Source organism: Schistocerca nitens, chromosome 1 (assembly GCF_023898315.1).
Source record: "Schistocerca nitens isolate TAMUIC-IGC-003100 chromosome 1, iqSchNite1.1, whole genome shotgun sequence".
NCBI classification, from domain to species: Eukaryota; Metazoa; Arthropoda; class Insecta; order Orthoptera; family Acrididae; genus Schistocerca; species Schistocerca nitens.
This window is the reverse complement of record NC_064614.1, coordinates 1,115,289,953-1,115,304,898: the sequence shown is the minus strand read 5'-3', so window position 1 is coordinate 1,115,304,898 and position 14,946 is coordinate 1,115,289,953. Positions and strand designations below refer to the sequence as shown.

General features: G+C 43.8%; 1 protein-coding gene across 1 annotated transcript in view; it reads left to right on the top strand.

Annotated features, from left to right (window-relative positions):
* Window positions 1-14,946, top strand: part of LOC126231427 (protein-tyrosine sulfotransferase-like) — a 336,679-nt gene that overhangs the window by 303,807 nt on the left and 17,926 nt on the right. The window contains exon 6 of the mRNA XM_049942412.1: window positions 1,850-2,103. Coding sequence (XP_049798369.1) covers window positions 1,850-2,103 — 254 coding nt within the window. The remainder of the gene's footprint in view (window positions 1-1,849; window positions 2,104-14,946) is intronic.

Sequence of the window (14,946 nt, the reverse complement as noted above, 5' to 3'; positions counted from 1 at the left end):
CATTTTTCAGGGTGCATTCAGCCTCGTGATGCCAACTGAGGAGCTACTCGAACGAGTAGGAGCGGCTCCGGTCACGGAAAACCATCATAACGACCAGGAGAACGGTGTGCTAACCACACGCCCCTCCTTTCTGCATGCTCATCTGAGGATGACACGGCGGTCGGATGGTCTCGATCGGCCACTTGTGGCCTGAAGACGGAGTGCTCAGATAGGAATGGCGTACAATGCACCATTTGCTTTAAAAGAGTGAAGGTTCATCTGCCATTTCGATGGGATAATAAAAGAGGAAGGAAATTATCGTATCAGTAATAAATTAAAAACTTAACAATTCAGCCATAGTGTAAAATAAAAACAGAAAGTTGCTAATCTGCTTCCTGTGTCTACATAATATTCCCTAGAAAACAAACAAATTACTACGAAAAAAATAGGTTTTCAACCTCAGTTCTCACTCTTTAGCACAGGCTGCTCGTAATACCCAATAATCACCGTTTACGACACGATTTTAGAGCAGAGTTTCACCGTCCTCGATGGTGAGTGTTCATCGGGGGTGAGAGTATCATCTGGAGTGCCCCAGGGAAGTGTGGTAGGTCCGCTGTTGTTTTCTATCTACATAAATGATCTTTTGGATAGGGTGGATAGCAATGTGCGGCTGTTTGCTGATGAAGCTGTGGTGTACGGGAAGGAGTCGTCGTTGAGTGACTGTAGGAGGATACAAGATGACTTGGACAGGATTTGTTATTGGTGTAAAGAATGGCAGCCAACTCTAAGTATAGATAAATGTAAATTAATGCAGAGGAATATGAGAAAGAATCCCATAATGTTTGAATACTCCATTAATAGTTTAGCACTTGACACAGTCACGTCGATTAAATATTTGGGCGTAACATTGCTCAGCGATATGAAGTGGGACAAGCATGTAATGGCAGTTGTGGGGAAGGCGGATAGTCATCTTCAGTTCATTGGTAGAATTTTGGGAAGATGTGGTTCATCTGTAAAGGAGACCGCTTGTAAAACGCTAATACGACCTATTCTTGAGTACTGCTCGAGCGTTTGGGATCCCTATCAGGTCGTATTGAGGGAGGACACAGAAGCAATTCAGAGGCGGACTGCTAGATTTGTTACTGGTAGATTTGATCATCACGCGAGTGTTACGGAAATGCTTCAGGAACTCGGGTGTGAGTCTCTAGAGGAAATAATGCGTTCTTTTCGTGAATCGCTACTGAGGAAATTTAGAGAACCAGCATTTGAGGCTGACTGCAGTACAATTTTACTGCCGCCAACTTACATTTCGCGGAAAGACCACAAAAATAATATGAGAGAACAGGGCTCGTACAGAGGCATATAGGCAGTTATTTTTCCCTCGTTCTGTTTGGGAGTGGCACAGGGAGAGAAGATGCTAGTTGTGGTACGAGGTACCCTCCGCCATGCACCGTATGGTAGATTGCGGAGTATGTATGTAGATGTAGATGTAGATGTAGAAATGGGACAATAATGGTGATTTTTTTCAGTATCCATCCACTTATCATTTTTCGAGGAAAACAGCGAAGGGTGGATGGACTAAGTTTTCTTTCATTTGCTTATTGAATTTCATATTTTGATTCTGTGTATCTTGAAACTCGGAGAATCGAAATTTTTCAATCTTTCTTCGATTTCTGGGTATATTACAGGAAATAACACGAACAAAAAACCGAAAATCTATTATTTCAGAAACCGGTCATTTTGAGCGGTTTCAGCAGTCAAACTGGAGTGGAAGAGGAACCGATAAAACCTAAAACTGGTTGTTTCACCAGTAACCGCTATTCCTAGCTTTGAGTGCAGCTCATTAAGGCGCGACCGTGTAATGTTGCAGGTGACGATAACGGGCTTCGACCTGTCGAGCTACCGGCAGTGCCTGGGCAAGTGGAACTCGGCGGTGCAGGTGATGCACGGGCAGTGCCGCGAGGTGGGCCCGGCGCGCTGCCTCATGGTGCCCTACGAGCAGCTGGTGCTGCACCCCCGCCTCTGGATGGCGCGCGTGCTCGCCTTCCTGGACGTGCCCTGGAACGAGTCCGTGCTGCACCACGACCAGCTCATCAACAAGCCGGGCGGCGTCGTGCTCTCCAGGTCAGTGGCCACGGGGGCCCGTCTCAAACGTCCCGGCACAAGAAACTCGTTCAGTTTTCAGCTGCTTTACTCATGTTTGCGAAACAAAGTTCTTATACGCTGACTGGAAACAAAGTATCACATGACGGCCACCTCGACCGAACAGATGAGGAAAGATCTAAAAGTATCCGTAAAACCTGGTAGTCAAGAGAAGGCAGGATTCGGTTACGATAGTGGACGGGGTCGTAATCAGTTACTATTGGTTGCCTTTTACAGTTGCACACAATTTGTTTTAAACCAGTAATTCCAGACTCAACAATAAATAAAAATACCACGGATTATTGATGAAGGAATAAACAACAGTGTAAATAATAGTGTTTTCAATCATCATCATCATCATCATTTAAGACTGATTATGCCTTTCAGCGTTCAGTCTGGAGCATAGTCCCCCTTATAAAATTCCTCCATGATCCCCTATTCAGTGCTGACATTGGTGCCTCTTCTGATGTTAAGCCTATTACTTCAAAATCATTCTTAACCGAATCCAGGTACCTTCTCCTTGGTCTACAGGTACCTTCTCCTACCCCCTACTGAGTGTTTTCAGTGAGTTACAATTTAGCAGATCACCATTAAATACAGATACAGCGCATAATGTTTTAAAAGCAAGTCACTGTGATCTGGGCAGAAGGCCTAACACGCCAGGAATGGCAATAAATTAAGAATTGTTTAAAACTCGCTGCAATTTACGAATTACAGGTATTGAAATATTAAAGGCAAGTCGCCACAAACACAGCAAAAGGCATCAGACACCAGGAATGGCAGTAAATAAGGTTTTAAAGGTTTACTGCGTAAATACAAATACGAAATTATAATTTTAAGGCAAATGACCACAATCACAGCTGAAGGCCTCACATGCCAAGAAGGGCAATAAATTAAGGATTGTTTAAGAACTCGCTGCAATTTACTACTTACAGGTATTGAAATGTTAAAGGAAAAACGCCACAAACACAGCAGAAGGCTCAGACGCCACGAATGGCAGTAAATAAGGTTTTAAGGCTTTCTGCTAAAATACAAATACCAAATTAGAATTTTAAGAAAAATGACCACAATCACGGTTGAAGGCGTTACGCGCCATGAACGGTAATAATATAAAAAAAATTAGAAACCTGCTGTAAAACAGCAAATACAATAGCAAAGGTTAATTAAAAAACAAGCATCTGATCACCAAGCGGGTGAAATAAGATGATGGTAAACTTTGTAATACAACCCTTAACGTCCAGTGAACACTACACTTATTCTAGAAGGCGACCAGAACTATTAACTAGGCAAATGTAACCTTTAATGTAAGCATTACAAGGTATTGTAATAAATAACACAATATTAAAACACAAGGACCAGTACATGAGTTCCTTAAAGGGTACTGAGGCAGACTGTACCCGCAGAAGGCGTGGGCTGAAGGAGCGTCACACTGAATTACTAGCCATCAGACCTCCTTTTAGAACACACATGTCTTACAAGAACCCAGGGGGCCACAGACGGTGCTCCAGAAATCGACCTCTGAGAAGGTCCGGCAACAAACACTTTCGCGAGCGATGAGATAGGTAGCCAAGAGTTGCATTCACTTCACAAGATGGTAACTCAGTCTAGTGGCAGTCTAACGAATGACTAATGATAATCTTGCTGAAGCTACCTGACGTCCGATAAACCAAATGCAACGATGGAGCAATACGCCAAAGCCGGAACCGGCGGTCTGCACTACGTCCCCAGAATACAGTGCTTAGAGTGCCCGGAACGAGAAAGGAATCACTACCGCCAGAGTTGAAGAATAACCAACCGGCCTACAATCAAGAAAGCTGTCAAAACTACACGCCTTACCGGACAGCAGCGGCAAGGCGAGGAAATGTACACTGCCGTTACATACACTTACCCTCAGGGCAGGTAACTGTGGCGTTAGAGGCCACCAGGCAAGAAAAATTACCGCTGGTTGAACTTAACAAATTGTAACAAGTTGAACGCAGTAAATAGTAATAAGAATTTGAGGAAAGATAGTCAGATCCGCCTTCCCCAAGCACTCCACTCGCTGCTCTTCGCCTCGGCGAGACTACGAGCAGCAACACGAACCCAAGTCACTGGAGAATCACGAGTTATCACAATGGTGGAGGTTTCTCTACTTGTATTGAAGTGCACTCATCTAAAAGCTTGCTGGATCAGGTTTACAACGAGGTCGTGCACCCTCGTGATCACAGTCCGGAAGTCCATGCGTGCCGCCAGCGGTCCCGGGGTGTTATGGCACTGCGCTGACCTGGCTCCTCCTGAGTACCCAACCGAACTGGCCCACTCACACGACCCGAAAAAACAACGACGTTGCCCCAAATATGGGCAACAGTTACTACATATCGATAACCGCCGCTGCTGCCACTAACGGACAGGACACGCTTGCGAAACCGTGTCTCGCCAGTCAACAAGAGAAGAAGAGAAAGAACCGCAACATTGCCAACTAAACGATACCGTCTGGCGTCCAAGGGAGGGTGGAACCTACAAACAGCGCCAGCGCGAGCCGTAGCACGCTCAATCCGTTTGAGGACGTTACTACACCGTACATGCAACGTAACGGGACTCCGATGTGGGTATATAAGCACTGACACGTACGAGTGGCAGTCGTACCTTTCCTTCGTGCGTGCGGCAAATTAGAACTACGGCGACATTATTTCCAAATGCATCCAAACGGGATCAACGTGGTGTTATCCTTTTCTTGGCTGCCGAAGCACACGAAGTTTGTGTATGGGCCAGGATCCCGTCGAAAACCACCGTTGTGTAACACTGCGTCATGTTCCGTGCCGCTGGTTCGTGGTAACACACGTCCCCATAACGAAACGCAGAAACTTCGCCAGCACCAGTCAGAGACACTCGAGCATCCGCCGTATAGTCTTGATGCATCTCTACGCGACTATCGCACCTTCGGTCCCTAAAGAATGGCCTTAAATGGTCGGTTATTGCTGCCGGACAAGAATGTGCAGCAGGCAGTTACAGAGTTCTTCACGCAGCAGGTCACGGTGTTTTACCGAACGGGTATCTTCAGGCTCGTGCGTGGGTGGTATGATTGCCTCCATGCTCATGGCAATTTTCCTTGATTGGTATATCGATTCTGGACTGTATGTCTTTCGAACGGAAACTTTTTGATCACTTCTTACAGGAACAGAGGCATTTTGTCTGCATGAGTTATGTGAGCGATAGGAGTGTACTGTGCAGATTTCAACCAAATACGGAAGTCACTTAAGGTTGTATTATAGTCAGTAGTCGATAGTTTATCCGTGTTCTGCCACTCTTCTCACACGCTTAATACACTCGACACGGAAATTCAGGTTGGAATATGGTTTCGCAGGACAGAGCGGATCAGGTTATGGTTGTGAACGGGGCCGTAATCAGTTACTGTTAGTCGCACAAAACACACAAACTTTTATTTTCCTAAGAACCACTTAATTACACATTGCCTTAAAAGGATCAAAACAAAAAAATGTGGCTGAAGGCCCAGTTAAGAAAACTTGAGATACCTCCTGGGCTGAAGGCCCAAACCACACCAAAAACCAGAACGGCTTAAGGCCTGAACACAAGTTATAAAAAAACGCTTTAAAGAATACACGTGGCTGAAGGCCACACTAAAAAACTATTTCACGTAAATACTCAAGACATTGAACATCTCACGGCTTAGGGCCTGGACAACAAGAATTTTACGTAGAGCAATTTAAAAAAAAAAAAAAAAAAAAAAAGTTCGCTTTAAACAAATGAACCTTCAAAATTTAATTTAAGATGGCTGAAGGCCTTATCTTAAAAACAGTTCACGTAAAAGTTCGGCTGAAGGCCACACACAGGACATTGAACAACTCACGGCGTAAGGCCTGGATAACAAGACTTTCAGATAGAACAAACATTCAAAATTTAGTTTTTAAACAAATCAATCTTCAAATTTTAAGCTCAAGGCCTTGTTTTAAAATTAAAACAAAATAAATTAATAGACGGATGAAGGGCTCGCACAGTACTTCACACTAAAATGAAAATCACAAACTAAAACAAACAGAACAGTGGTGCTCAGAAGTGTTCCAAGAGTCGGCCTGAGGAGGTAGCTGTAAAGTAAGGTGAGGTGAGACAGACAGCCAAAAGTAAGGTTAAATAATCTGATGGCAGCCGGCCGCGGTGGTCTCGCGGTTAAGGCGCTCAGTCCGGAACCGCGCGACTGCTACGGTCGCAGGTTCGAATCCTGCCTCGGGCATGGATGTGTGTGATGTCCTTAGGTTAGGTAGGTTTAAGTAGTTCTAACTTCTAGGGGACTGATGACCACAGATGTTAAGTCCGATAGTGCTCAGAGCCGTTTGAACCATTTGAATCAGATTGCAACCTGACCCTGAGACGGCTGAATGACCGATCAGCAACCTAATCAGTTCCCTTCCGCCCGACCAATGGCACGACAACCGAAAGCATCAGCCGAGGACGAAGATACCAGCTGCATTACGTCTTAAAAATTGGCGTCTAAAAACCGCCAAGGCACAATAACCACTAAGAAAAAAAAATGAACAAGCAACTAAAAGGCTGTCGAACTACATGCCGTGTCGGACAGCATCAACACGGGGGAGGAAAATCACACTGCCAGAAAACTGTGCTAACGACCAGGGCAGGTAACTGGGGCATTAATGGCCACAAAGCAGAAAATACCGCTGGTGCACTTCACTGATAAGTAACAACCAATTTAATAGTTAAAGACCACACAGGAAGACAGCTGCAAAATATCGCCGACTGCAACGCACCATACATTGCTGGTAGCCAGAACTTCCCAGGAAGCAATAACCGGCAATGAACGAAGAGATGTCACAGCAGTTGAGGTTTCATAACAGCTTAGCTGATCACTCAGCTTCAGCGTCCAGGTTCGGTGGGCAACGAACTTTGTAGCTCTCGCAGCTAGCGCCTCACAATCCAACCACGTGTGCACGCCCGCCAGCGGTCCCTGGCTGACCTCACGCTGCGGAGACTTCCTCGCTGTTCTGTCGCAACCGACCGACTGCCACCAACATGCAGAGAGCGTTACAATAACTGGTCCGTCAAAACCACAAGCTACACACGGTTCCACGTAAACACTTCCACACACAACTCAAACAATACTAAAACCAGCCACTGAGGAACAACAAGGACGAATCACAAGTCGACACACACAGAGAACCCAGAAGCGGCCGGCGACGAAATACACGTCGTCCGATGAGACGACCGACCGAACGACCAACCAAGGTCGTCCCCACTCATGTATGTCAGCAACAGTCGGGCGAGTCATGGCTGTCCAGACCCCACTGCTGCTCCGTCCCAACTCAACTCCCGACACACGACTACCCAGATAATACGACAGTCCTCTTATCGATAAGTGCTGCTATTGCCACTCACGGGCAGGCAAGGCAGCAACTTAGTGACGAAAGTAAATCGAATAAGAAACGAGGCGGCAGTACCGTAAACACACGATGACAAGCAATAAACGACATGAACACGAGCAGCGCATGGCTCACAGATATTATTCCTGCAGTCTCTCGTTCTTTTTCTAGTGATTTCACTGAAACATTTAACACAACCTGTTTCAGCGAAAAATATTCTTGCTGTATGGTGGTGCCATACTTGAGCCATCCAACATAAAAGGCAACATTATTGTGAATGTGATGTAAAACAACGTAAATAACTTGCTAGGATAAGACAAAAGTTAGCTTAGTGTTCGTTACATCGACAATCCTTCGTTACTTTACGCCACTGTACATTACTATTTATAAAGTTCGTATTTGGTAGAAGAGAGTATACCATTCCAACCAAGTTTCTTCACAAAGAAAAGCTTTATGGAAAATGCATGGCGGTGTAAATGTTAACTTAAACGTTCCAAACCTTCTAGGGGATGTACCTATCGGTACTGAACCGATAACGACGCTATTTCTTCGCAACAAATAACTTTATTAGTCTATAGAAGAAATAAACCGTAGTACCTGTTTAAATATTACTGTTAATGAGTAAATTGTAAATATGTAGAAATATGTAAATATCTAACCAGACAGCAAATAGATAGGTCAATTACTTCAATTTATACACTTCTTTGGTTTAAGATTTAACTATAGACACATTCATTGCTTTTATATATCATTTAAAAACAACGCGCAACAGATAGTTATCTTTTACCTTTAACATGTTAACCAAGGAGATAGTACAGGACGTCTGATATATTATTGAGGTTATCAACTCATTCTTCCATAAATACATCACGGAAAGGGGATGGGATTCCAATACAGAAATCGTGAATTGGTTTTCAACGTGAACCTAAACAACACGATGCACAAAAGTAGTAATTAGTGTGGCCCTCAATTCTACACGAAGGTTCAACGAAATACATCAGAGCACCATATCGAAACAATGATGTGGTATGGATGGGAAAACCCAGGAGAACAGGAATTAGTAAAACGAATCTAGCAGTCTCACACGCACTCCTGCACACCGAAGTCAACACCGTATTGTTACTGCCAAAACTATCGTAAAACCCAATGGCGACTCGTCTGAGAGTATATTGGCTGGAGATATCACATAGCATATGGGCTGATGGCACGTGGCACAGTGCATACAAAGAAAAGCCCCAATTGCAGCTTCAACAAAATTTACAAGAACATAGTAACGATTATAAACGACCCATGAACGCTGAAAGTGAGAGCATTTGTTGGAAAATTAATGCAGGGATGAATTAAATGTGATCAAGTTCCACAAACCGTGAAAGTATTCTAAAATGCTCAATTCTTGAATTACAAAAATAATTGTCTAAGCAAATACATATTCCACACTACGTTGAGATCATTCTCCTGACTGATTACAAAGATGCACTATTTACTCAGCTCATACGTCGGTGAGACCTAGATTCCCACACTGAAAAAGCATCCACTTACAACAGGAAAATTCAGTAGAAATTTGGATTGCATTTCATACAATTCTCACGTACTGAAGGTGCACACATTCACCGCAGGTTAATATAGAATAGGCTTAGATTCTGCCATGGACAACGCAAAAAGTCGCTGACTGTCAAGTTCCGAGAAATCTCGGAAACTATATAAAATTCAATCTCACGTCTCTCGTAATTTCGTTCAATAAGTTCACCCTATGCCTGAGAAAGAATCCACTACACTTCCGGTAAGGAAAACCAATGTCTTTTTGTTTTGCCCTACATGTGGAGCCCAACTCACTCACAGACAAATTATTCTCACTAAAAAACTTCAGAGTGATATTAAATATTCCCACGAAATTATTCCCACGATAATTAGCATGATCACCCCTGACTACGAAAATAAATTAGTGAAATTCACACACTAAATCATTCAAATACCTCCATTTGTGGCTGCCCACATATCACTTCGTATTCACAAAGTTCAAGCAGAACAGTTACCCTTCCTGCACATAATTCTAACCGCTTCGGCTCCTCTATAGTGGGGGAATCCACCAAAGAGGCGAGCGGCATTACCTGTGAATTTAACTATTTTACCTGTTACTGTGCTAGCTCTGATGACCTAGCTCGACTTTACCGCCTTTCTGCTTCCAATACAGCTATTGGCAAAACTGGAGCAGCTGATGAAAATGCAGCAGTAGACAGACAGCTACTGGCTACTCTCACGAAAACTCGCATTCACTCGTTTTAATCACGCCCAACAGGTAAAATGATGGAACAAGGGCATGGGAATAACTCAGGTACCTAATTACTGATAACATAATAAACAAAAGAAACAACACAATTCCTTCCGAGAGGCTAGTGGCACTGAAAAGGATCAGATACAAGGAATATAAGCAGAATGATATCTGTAAATACAGGATGATCAGAAACGGCCTTATAAGGGTGTTGCAGAGCAGTTTGTGTTTAGAAACAATTGTTGAGAAAAAAATTCGATACATACATTCAGGGTGTTGGGGGTAGCTGTACAAATATTGTAATCATTGCTACCTTAATATGTACCCACTTCAGTGTGTTAATTGTTTTTTCTCTGCATCTAACAGTTTCCCTGCAAACACGTCACATAATTTACTACCTGACGTTTTCTGCACGATCGTAACTGCACCTCGAAGTGGACTACGCCTGTCAGTATAGACTACCCGTTTTGCATACATGTGGCACACTTCACTGTCTGACTTGCTGCCCAGGGGAAAATAAACGTTAATGGCTTGCCTGCGCCATGCGTACTTGGATTTAGTAACCAATTTGAAACATATTACTTGCAATAGGTATAATTATTAATCCACAAGTTAAATAAATACTTATGCAGTATTGTTCAGTACACTGCCCTCTGTCTTCATTAGAAATATGTGCTCTGACACCCTATATACAGCGTGCACATTAATGAAACCGACAAACTGCAGGGACGGATTCCTTATTGGAAACGGAGGAAAAAAGGGCCGATGAACATGTGTCGGGAAATGCGTCATTGCTACAGAAAATGGTGCATTCTAATGAAAGTTCCACTGCCCACATGTCGTGTGCTCCTAGTGTGTTGCAGGCTGTGTGATGGATGCAGAAAGCAGCAGAATCGTCCGGTATTCATGTCGGGAGCAAGTCGAGATCTTGTTTCTGTATGGCCAAGCAGATGGAAAGGGCTCTACCAAAGTACTCTAATAGACACCAACAGCATCACACAACACTGCAAGCCCTTTTTGGGCGTTTTTGTGATAACGTGTCCTATCAGACAGACGAATGTGCAGGGAGGTGGTGGCCAGTGCGTCACGAGATTTTGAGGACCTGATCCTACAGAATATACTGCCTCTCGACCGTTTCCACCTGTTTGGTCGTTCACAGACACCATCTGGTCTTGTTCCCGATATGAATAACGGACCATTCTGCTGCTTACAGGGCGCTGCGTCAATCACACAGCCTGCAACACACAAGAAACATACGGCATGTGGTCAGAGGAGCTCTCGTTCGTCATCGCCATGTACTGTAGCACCTCCAGACACATGTTCATAGGACCTTTTAGCCTCTGTTTACAGTCAGGAATCTCTTCCTGCAATTTGTCAGTTTTTTTAATGTCACCCTATACACAGCGTATGACAAAACTATACCGGCTGATTTCATATGTTTCTAGAGCGTGTGGCGAGGAACAAACTGAGGACAGGGACATGTGTCCGGAAACGTCATTGAACGATGCTTCGGAGCGTCGAAGTTACACGCGACGGTGCCTTCCTCTATGGCACCACTTTGGCAACAAACGTGACTTTTTACACTCAGGTACCTTTGGCGGTACGTCTCGCAATATTGTTATCCAATGATTGCCACCGATTGTCACGATCGGCAGTGGAGAAGATGGAGCTAGCTGATGCATAGTCATCTAGTCCCCTACGAATGCGGTGCTCTTTTTCCTTTGTGGATGACGGTCTGCGACATGAGTTTCCATTCTCAGTTCATTTTTCCATTCGCATTTTATTCTTCTGCTGTGTACCGAAAAGCAATTGAGATAATAGAAGATTCTGGGAGAAAAATAAACTGACGATGGAAACCTATGTCCGAAACCGACATCCGGCAAGGCAGCAGAGAGTCAAATTGATAGAAGGCCTCTCTAAGTAGCAGCTGCTCTGGCGATGGCGGCAATCACTAGCAATTACTGAACAACAAACAACATTGCATGACGTTTCGCCCATGGTCCAGCAGTGTACAAAGTCACGTTTGCTGCCGAGCGGTTAGCCTAGCGGCAGGCGCCAGCGCCTATAACCTCGATGTTATGCAGCCTCGTTGGCTGAAGTTTCGAGATACGGTTTCCCTATTCTCAGTATGTTCTCCACAACAGTCTCTACAACCAATCGAAGTTTGCCGGTATGGTTTTTTAACACCCTCATTATGAGAGTGATCTCACTGGATTTTCCTCAAACAGATAACCTGTATTTTCATAGAGCCTAGGTCTCATCATGTCAGTGTTCGACAAACATCAAAGCGTATTGTGTTTTTCAGCTGGCGAAGTTAGGGACATGTTACACCATGAAAAGGTGACCCAACACTACAAAATATCTACTCCATCATTTCCCTTCCAGTGAGGTATATTCATTAAATTTCAGACTTATACGAGTTTCAATATAGGAGAAAGCAGCTGCTGAAGATGAACGGTGGTATGAAAATATCCTGACTACTGGTCGTGTCTAATGTTACTGCAACTTTTCAGATGGAAGTAGCAACACCACGTGCCCAACAGATGTACAGGTCCAGTTCATCGACTGATGGTAATAGGTCAAATCACTGACAGTATCATACTAACAGATCACAGACCGGTGGCTGTACTAGAGTGACTGCAAAACGACTTGTGACGTGACAGACACAGGACAAGTTTGGAAGCAAGAAGAGTAAGCAGTCGTTCTTGCAACAGGACTACCCCACGAGAAAGAAATAGGATTTTTCGACTTTGGTCAGACGAAAGGACAGGTGAGGATAGCAGAAATCAAGGCTGAGGTTACAGGCAGATTATAGGTTGAAATTTTGAGTTACAATGTTTCGTTTACCACTGACACCATACCACGGACGACAGAGACTTTCATGACGTGAAGTCAGTCAGCAGTGGCTGAAGTTCCTTGAAGCGCTGGTTTCCTATGCTGCGAAATATGTTCTTAACAACCGATGTGTAACATTTTCGATGTAAGTAATGCAGTATTAACTCTTTTCTTCGAACAGGAATGAACAGGTTACAGAAATAACGTCTGACCTCCCATATCAAGGGAATTAAACAGGCGAAAGAAATACAGAAGACAATGCCGACTCTTGACTGCAAGTACAGCCCTAAGTGACTTCCGTATTTTGGTGACATATCTACAGTACACTCTTATCAGCCGGCCGAGGTGGCCGAGCGGTTCTAGGCACTACAGTCTGGAACCGCGGGACCGTTACGGTCGCAGGTTCGAATCCTGCCTCGGGCATAGATGTGTGTGATGTTCTTAGGCTATTTTGCGGCAGCCAGATCGACGCCAATGTGTCTGTACACGATCTGGTAAGGTCAAAGAAAACAGCGATTCTTGAAGCCCGTACCTGTTCACCTCCGCGAATCTTGGTGTGTGGAGCTACTGGATATGACAACAGGACTTATCTGATGTTTGTTGAGGGAAGGCTGAATCTTCGCCAATGTGTGTCAAGAATGGTATATCCTTTGCTCATACCCTTCACGACAAGACTACCAAATTTCGTATTCCAGAAGGGTTAAAGCAAGATCCCACACTGTAGTTTGCACAATAAGTGCCTCAGGAAATGAGGGGATCCTACACTGGTCTGGCTGGCCCCCTGATTTGTCACCCATAGAACTAGTCTGGCATGCGATGGATAGATGTGTCCCTCCATACGACTCTCCAACCAGCCATCTTCATGTACTGATACAGCATGGGTTTATGACATGACAGGAAATAGTTCAAGATGGTATTCGTATGTTGTTTGCTTCCACGCTCCAATTTATATCGGACTGGTACTTCATGGTGTAACATTTTCAATTACCATAAGTGTAGGTTCGCCATGATTAGCTGTTTATCGATAGTTGACGCGTTGAGTCTGTGGCTGTGTTGAGACTGTGGCTGTGTAAAAATGCAAGTTAATTTTCAAGAATAAAGTAAAAACAGCAACCAGCCAAAAATAATAAAGCTTTTTCTTAAGAAGCAAGAGCGCCGCTACCTGTTTAGGACCAACAGGTTCATCGTCAAGACGGCTGTTGACGTTTAGAATTACTTTTACACTGTGCTGTATATGTGGCATTGAGGTTTCTTGTTGTGGCTGAAGTTCCTTGAAGCGCTGGTTTCCTATGCTGCGAAATATGTTCTTAACAACCGATGTGTAACATTTTCGATGTAAGTAATGCAGTATTAACTCTTTTCTTCGAACAGGAATGAACAGGTTACAGAAATAACGTCTGACCTCCCATATCAAGGGAATTAAACAGGCGAAAGAAATACAGAAGACAATGCCGACTCTTGACTGCAAGTACAGCCCTAAGTGACTTCCGTATTTTGGTGACATATCTACAGTACACTCTTATCAGCCGGCCGAGGTGGCCGAGCGGTTCTAGGCGCTACAGTCTGGAACCGCGGGACCGTTACGGTCGCAGGTTCGAATCCTGCCTCGGGCATAGATGTGTGTGATGTTCTTAGGTTATTGGGTTTAAGTAGTTCTAAGTTCTCGGGGACTGATGACCTCAGAAGTTAAGTCCCATAGTGCTCAGAGCCATTTGAACAATTTTTTTTGAACTCTCTTATCACTCACATACCTCACGCAAAACAAAATCGTGTGTTTGTGTAAGGTCTTTTTGGCTGCTCGTTTTGTCACATACTCTAAGTTTTCCACATAATGTTTCGTGATGCGTATTACCAGAGTTTTACTGTACAGTAATTAATCTTTTTAACAAAACGTACTGAACGGCATTTCATGTTTTATTATTTGCACAGCGTTCATAACTTAGATACTAAAACAGCTGTACTGCTGATGAACAGTTCTATTCTCGATGCAATGGCTACAGTGCGGTTGCAGACTTTCTCGGCGTATTTCAGCTATGAAATGTTTATGGGTAGAAGACGACGGCACTCGGCTGATAACCCGTGAAGATTTCATAGATGACTACAGTGATTAGTTACGATATTGCAGTGTTATTCAGAAGTACTCCACCTTTTAGTGCACCAATAATGGTGACTCTAATGTCTTGAAACACTTCTAAAACAACTATTTAGTTTAGTCACTACGAGTGAATTTTGGCTACACTACAACAACAAATAAAAGAACTATTTCTATACACAGTACCAAATTGTAAAACATCTACATAAAACTAACATATCTAGATGCTCAGTATAACACACAATTAAACCTTACTGTAT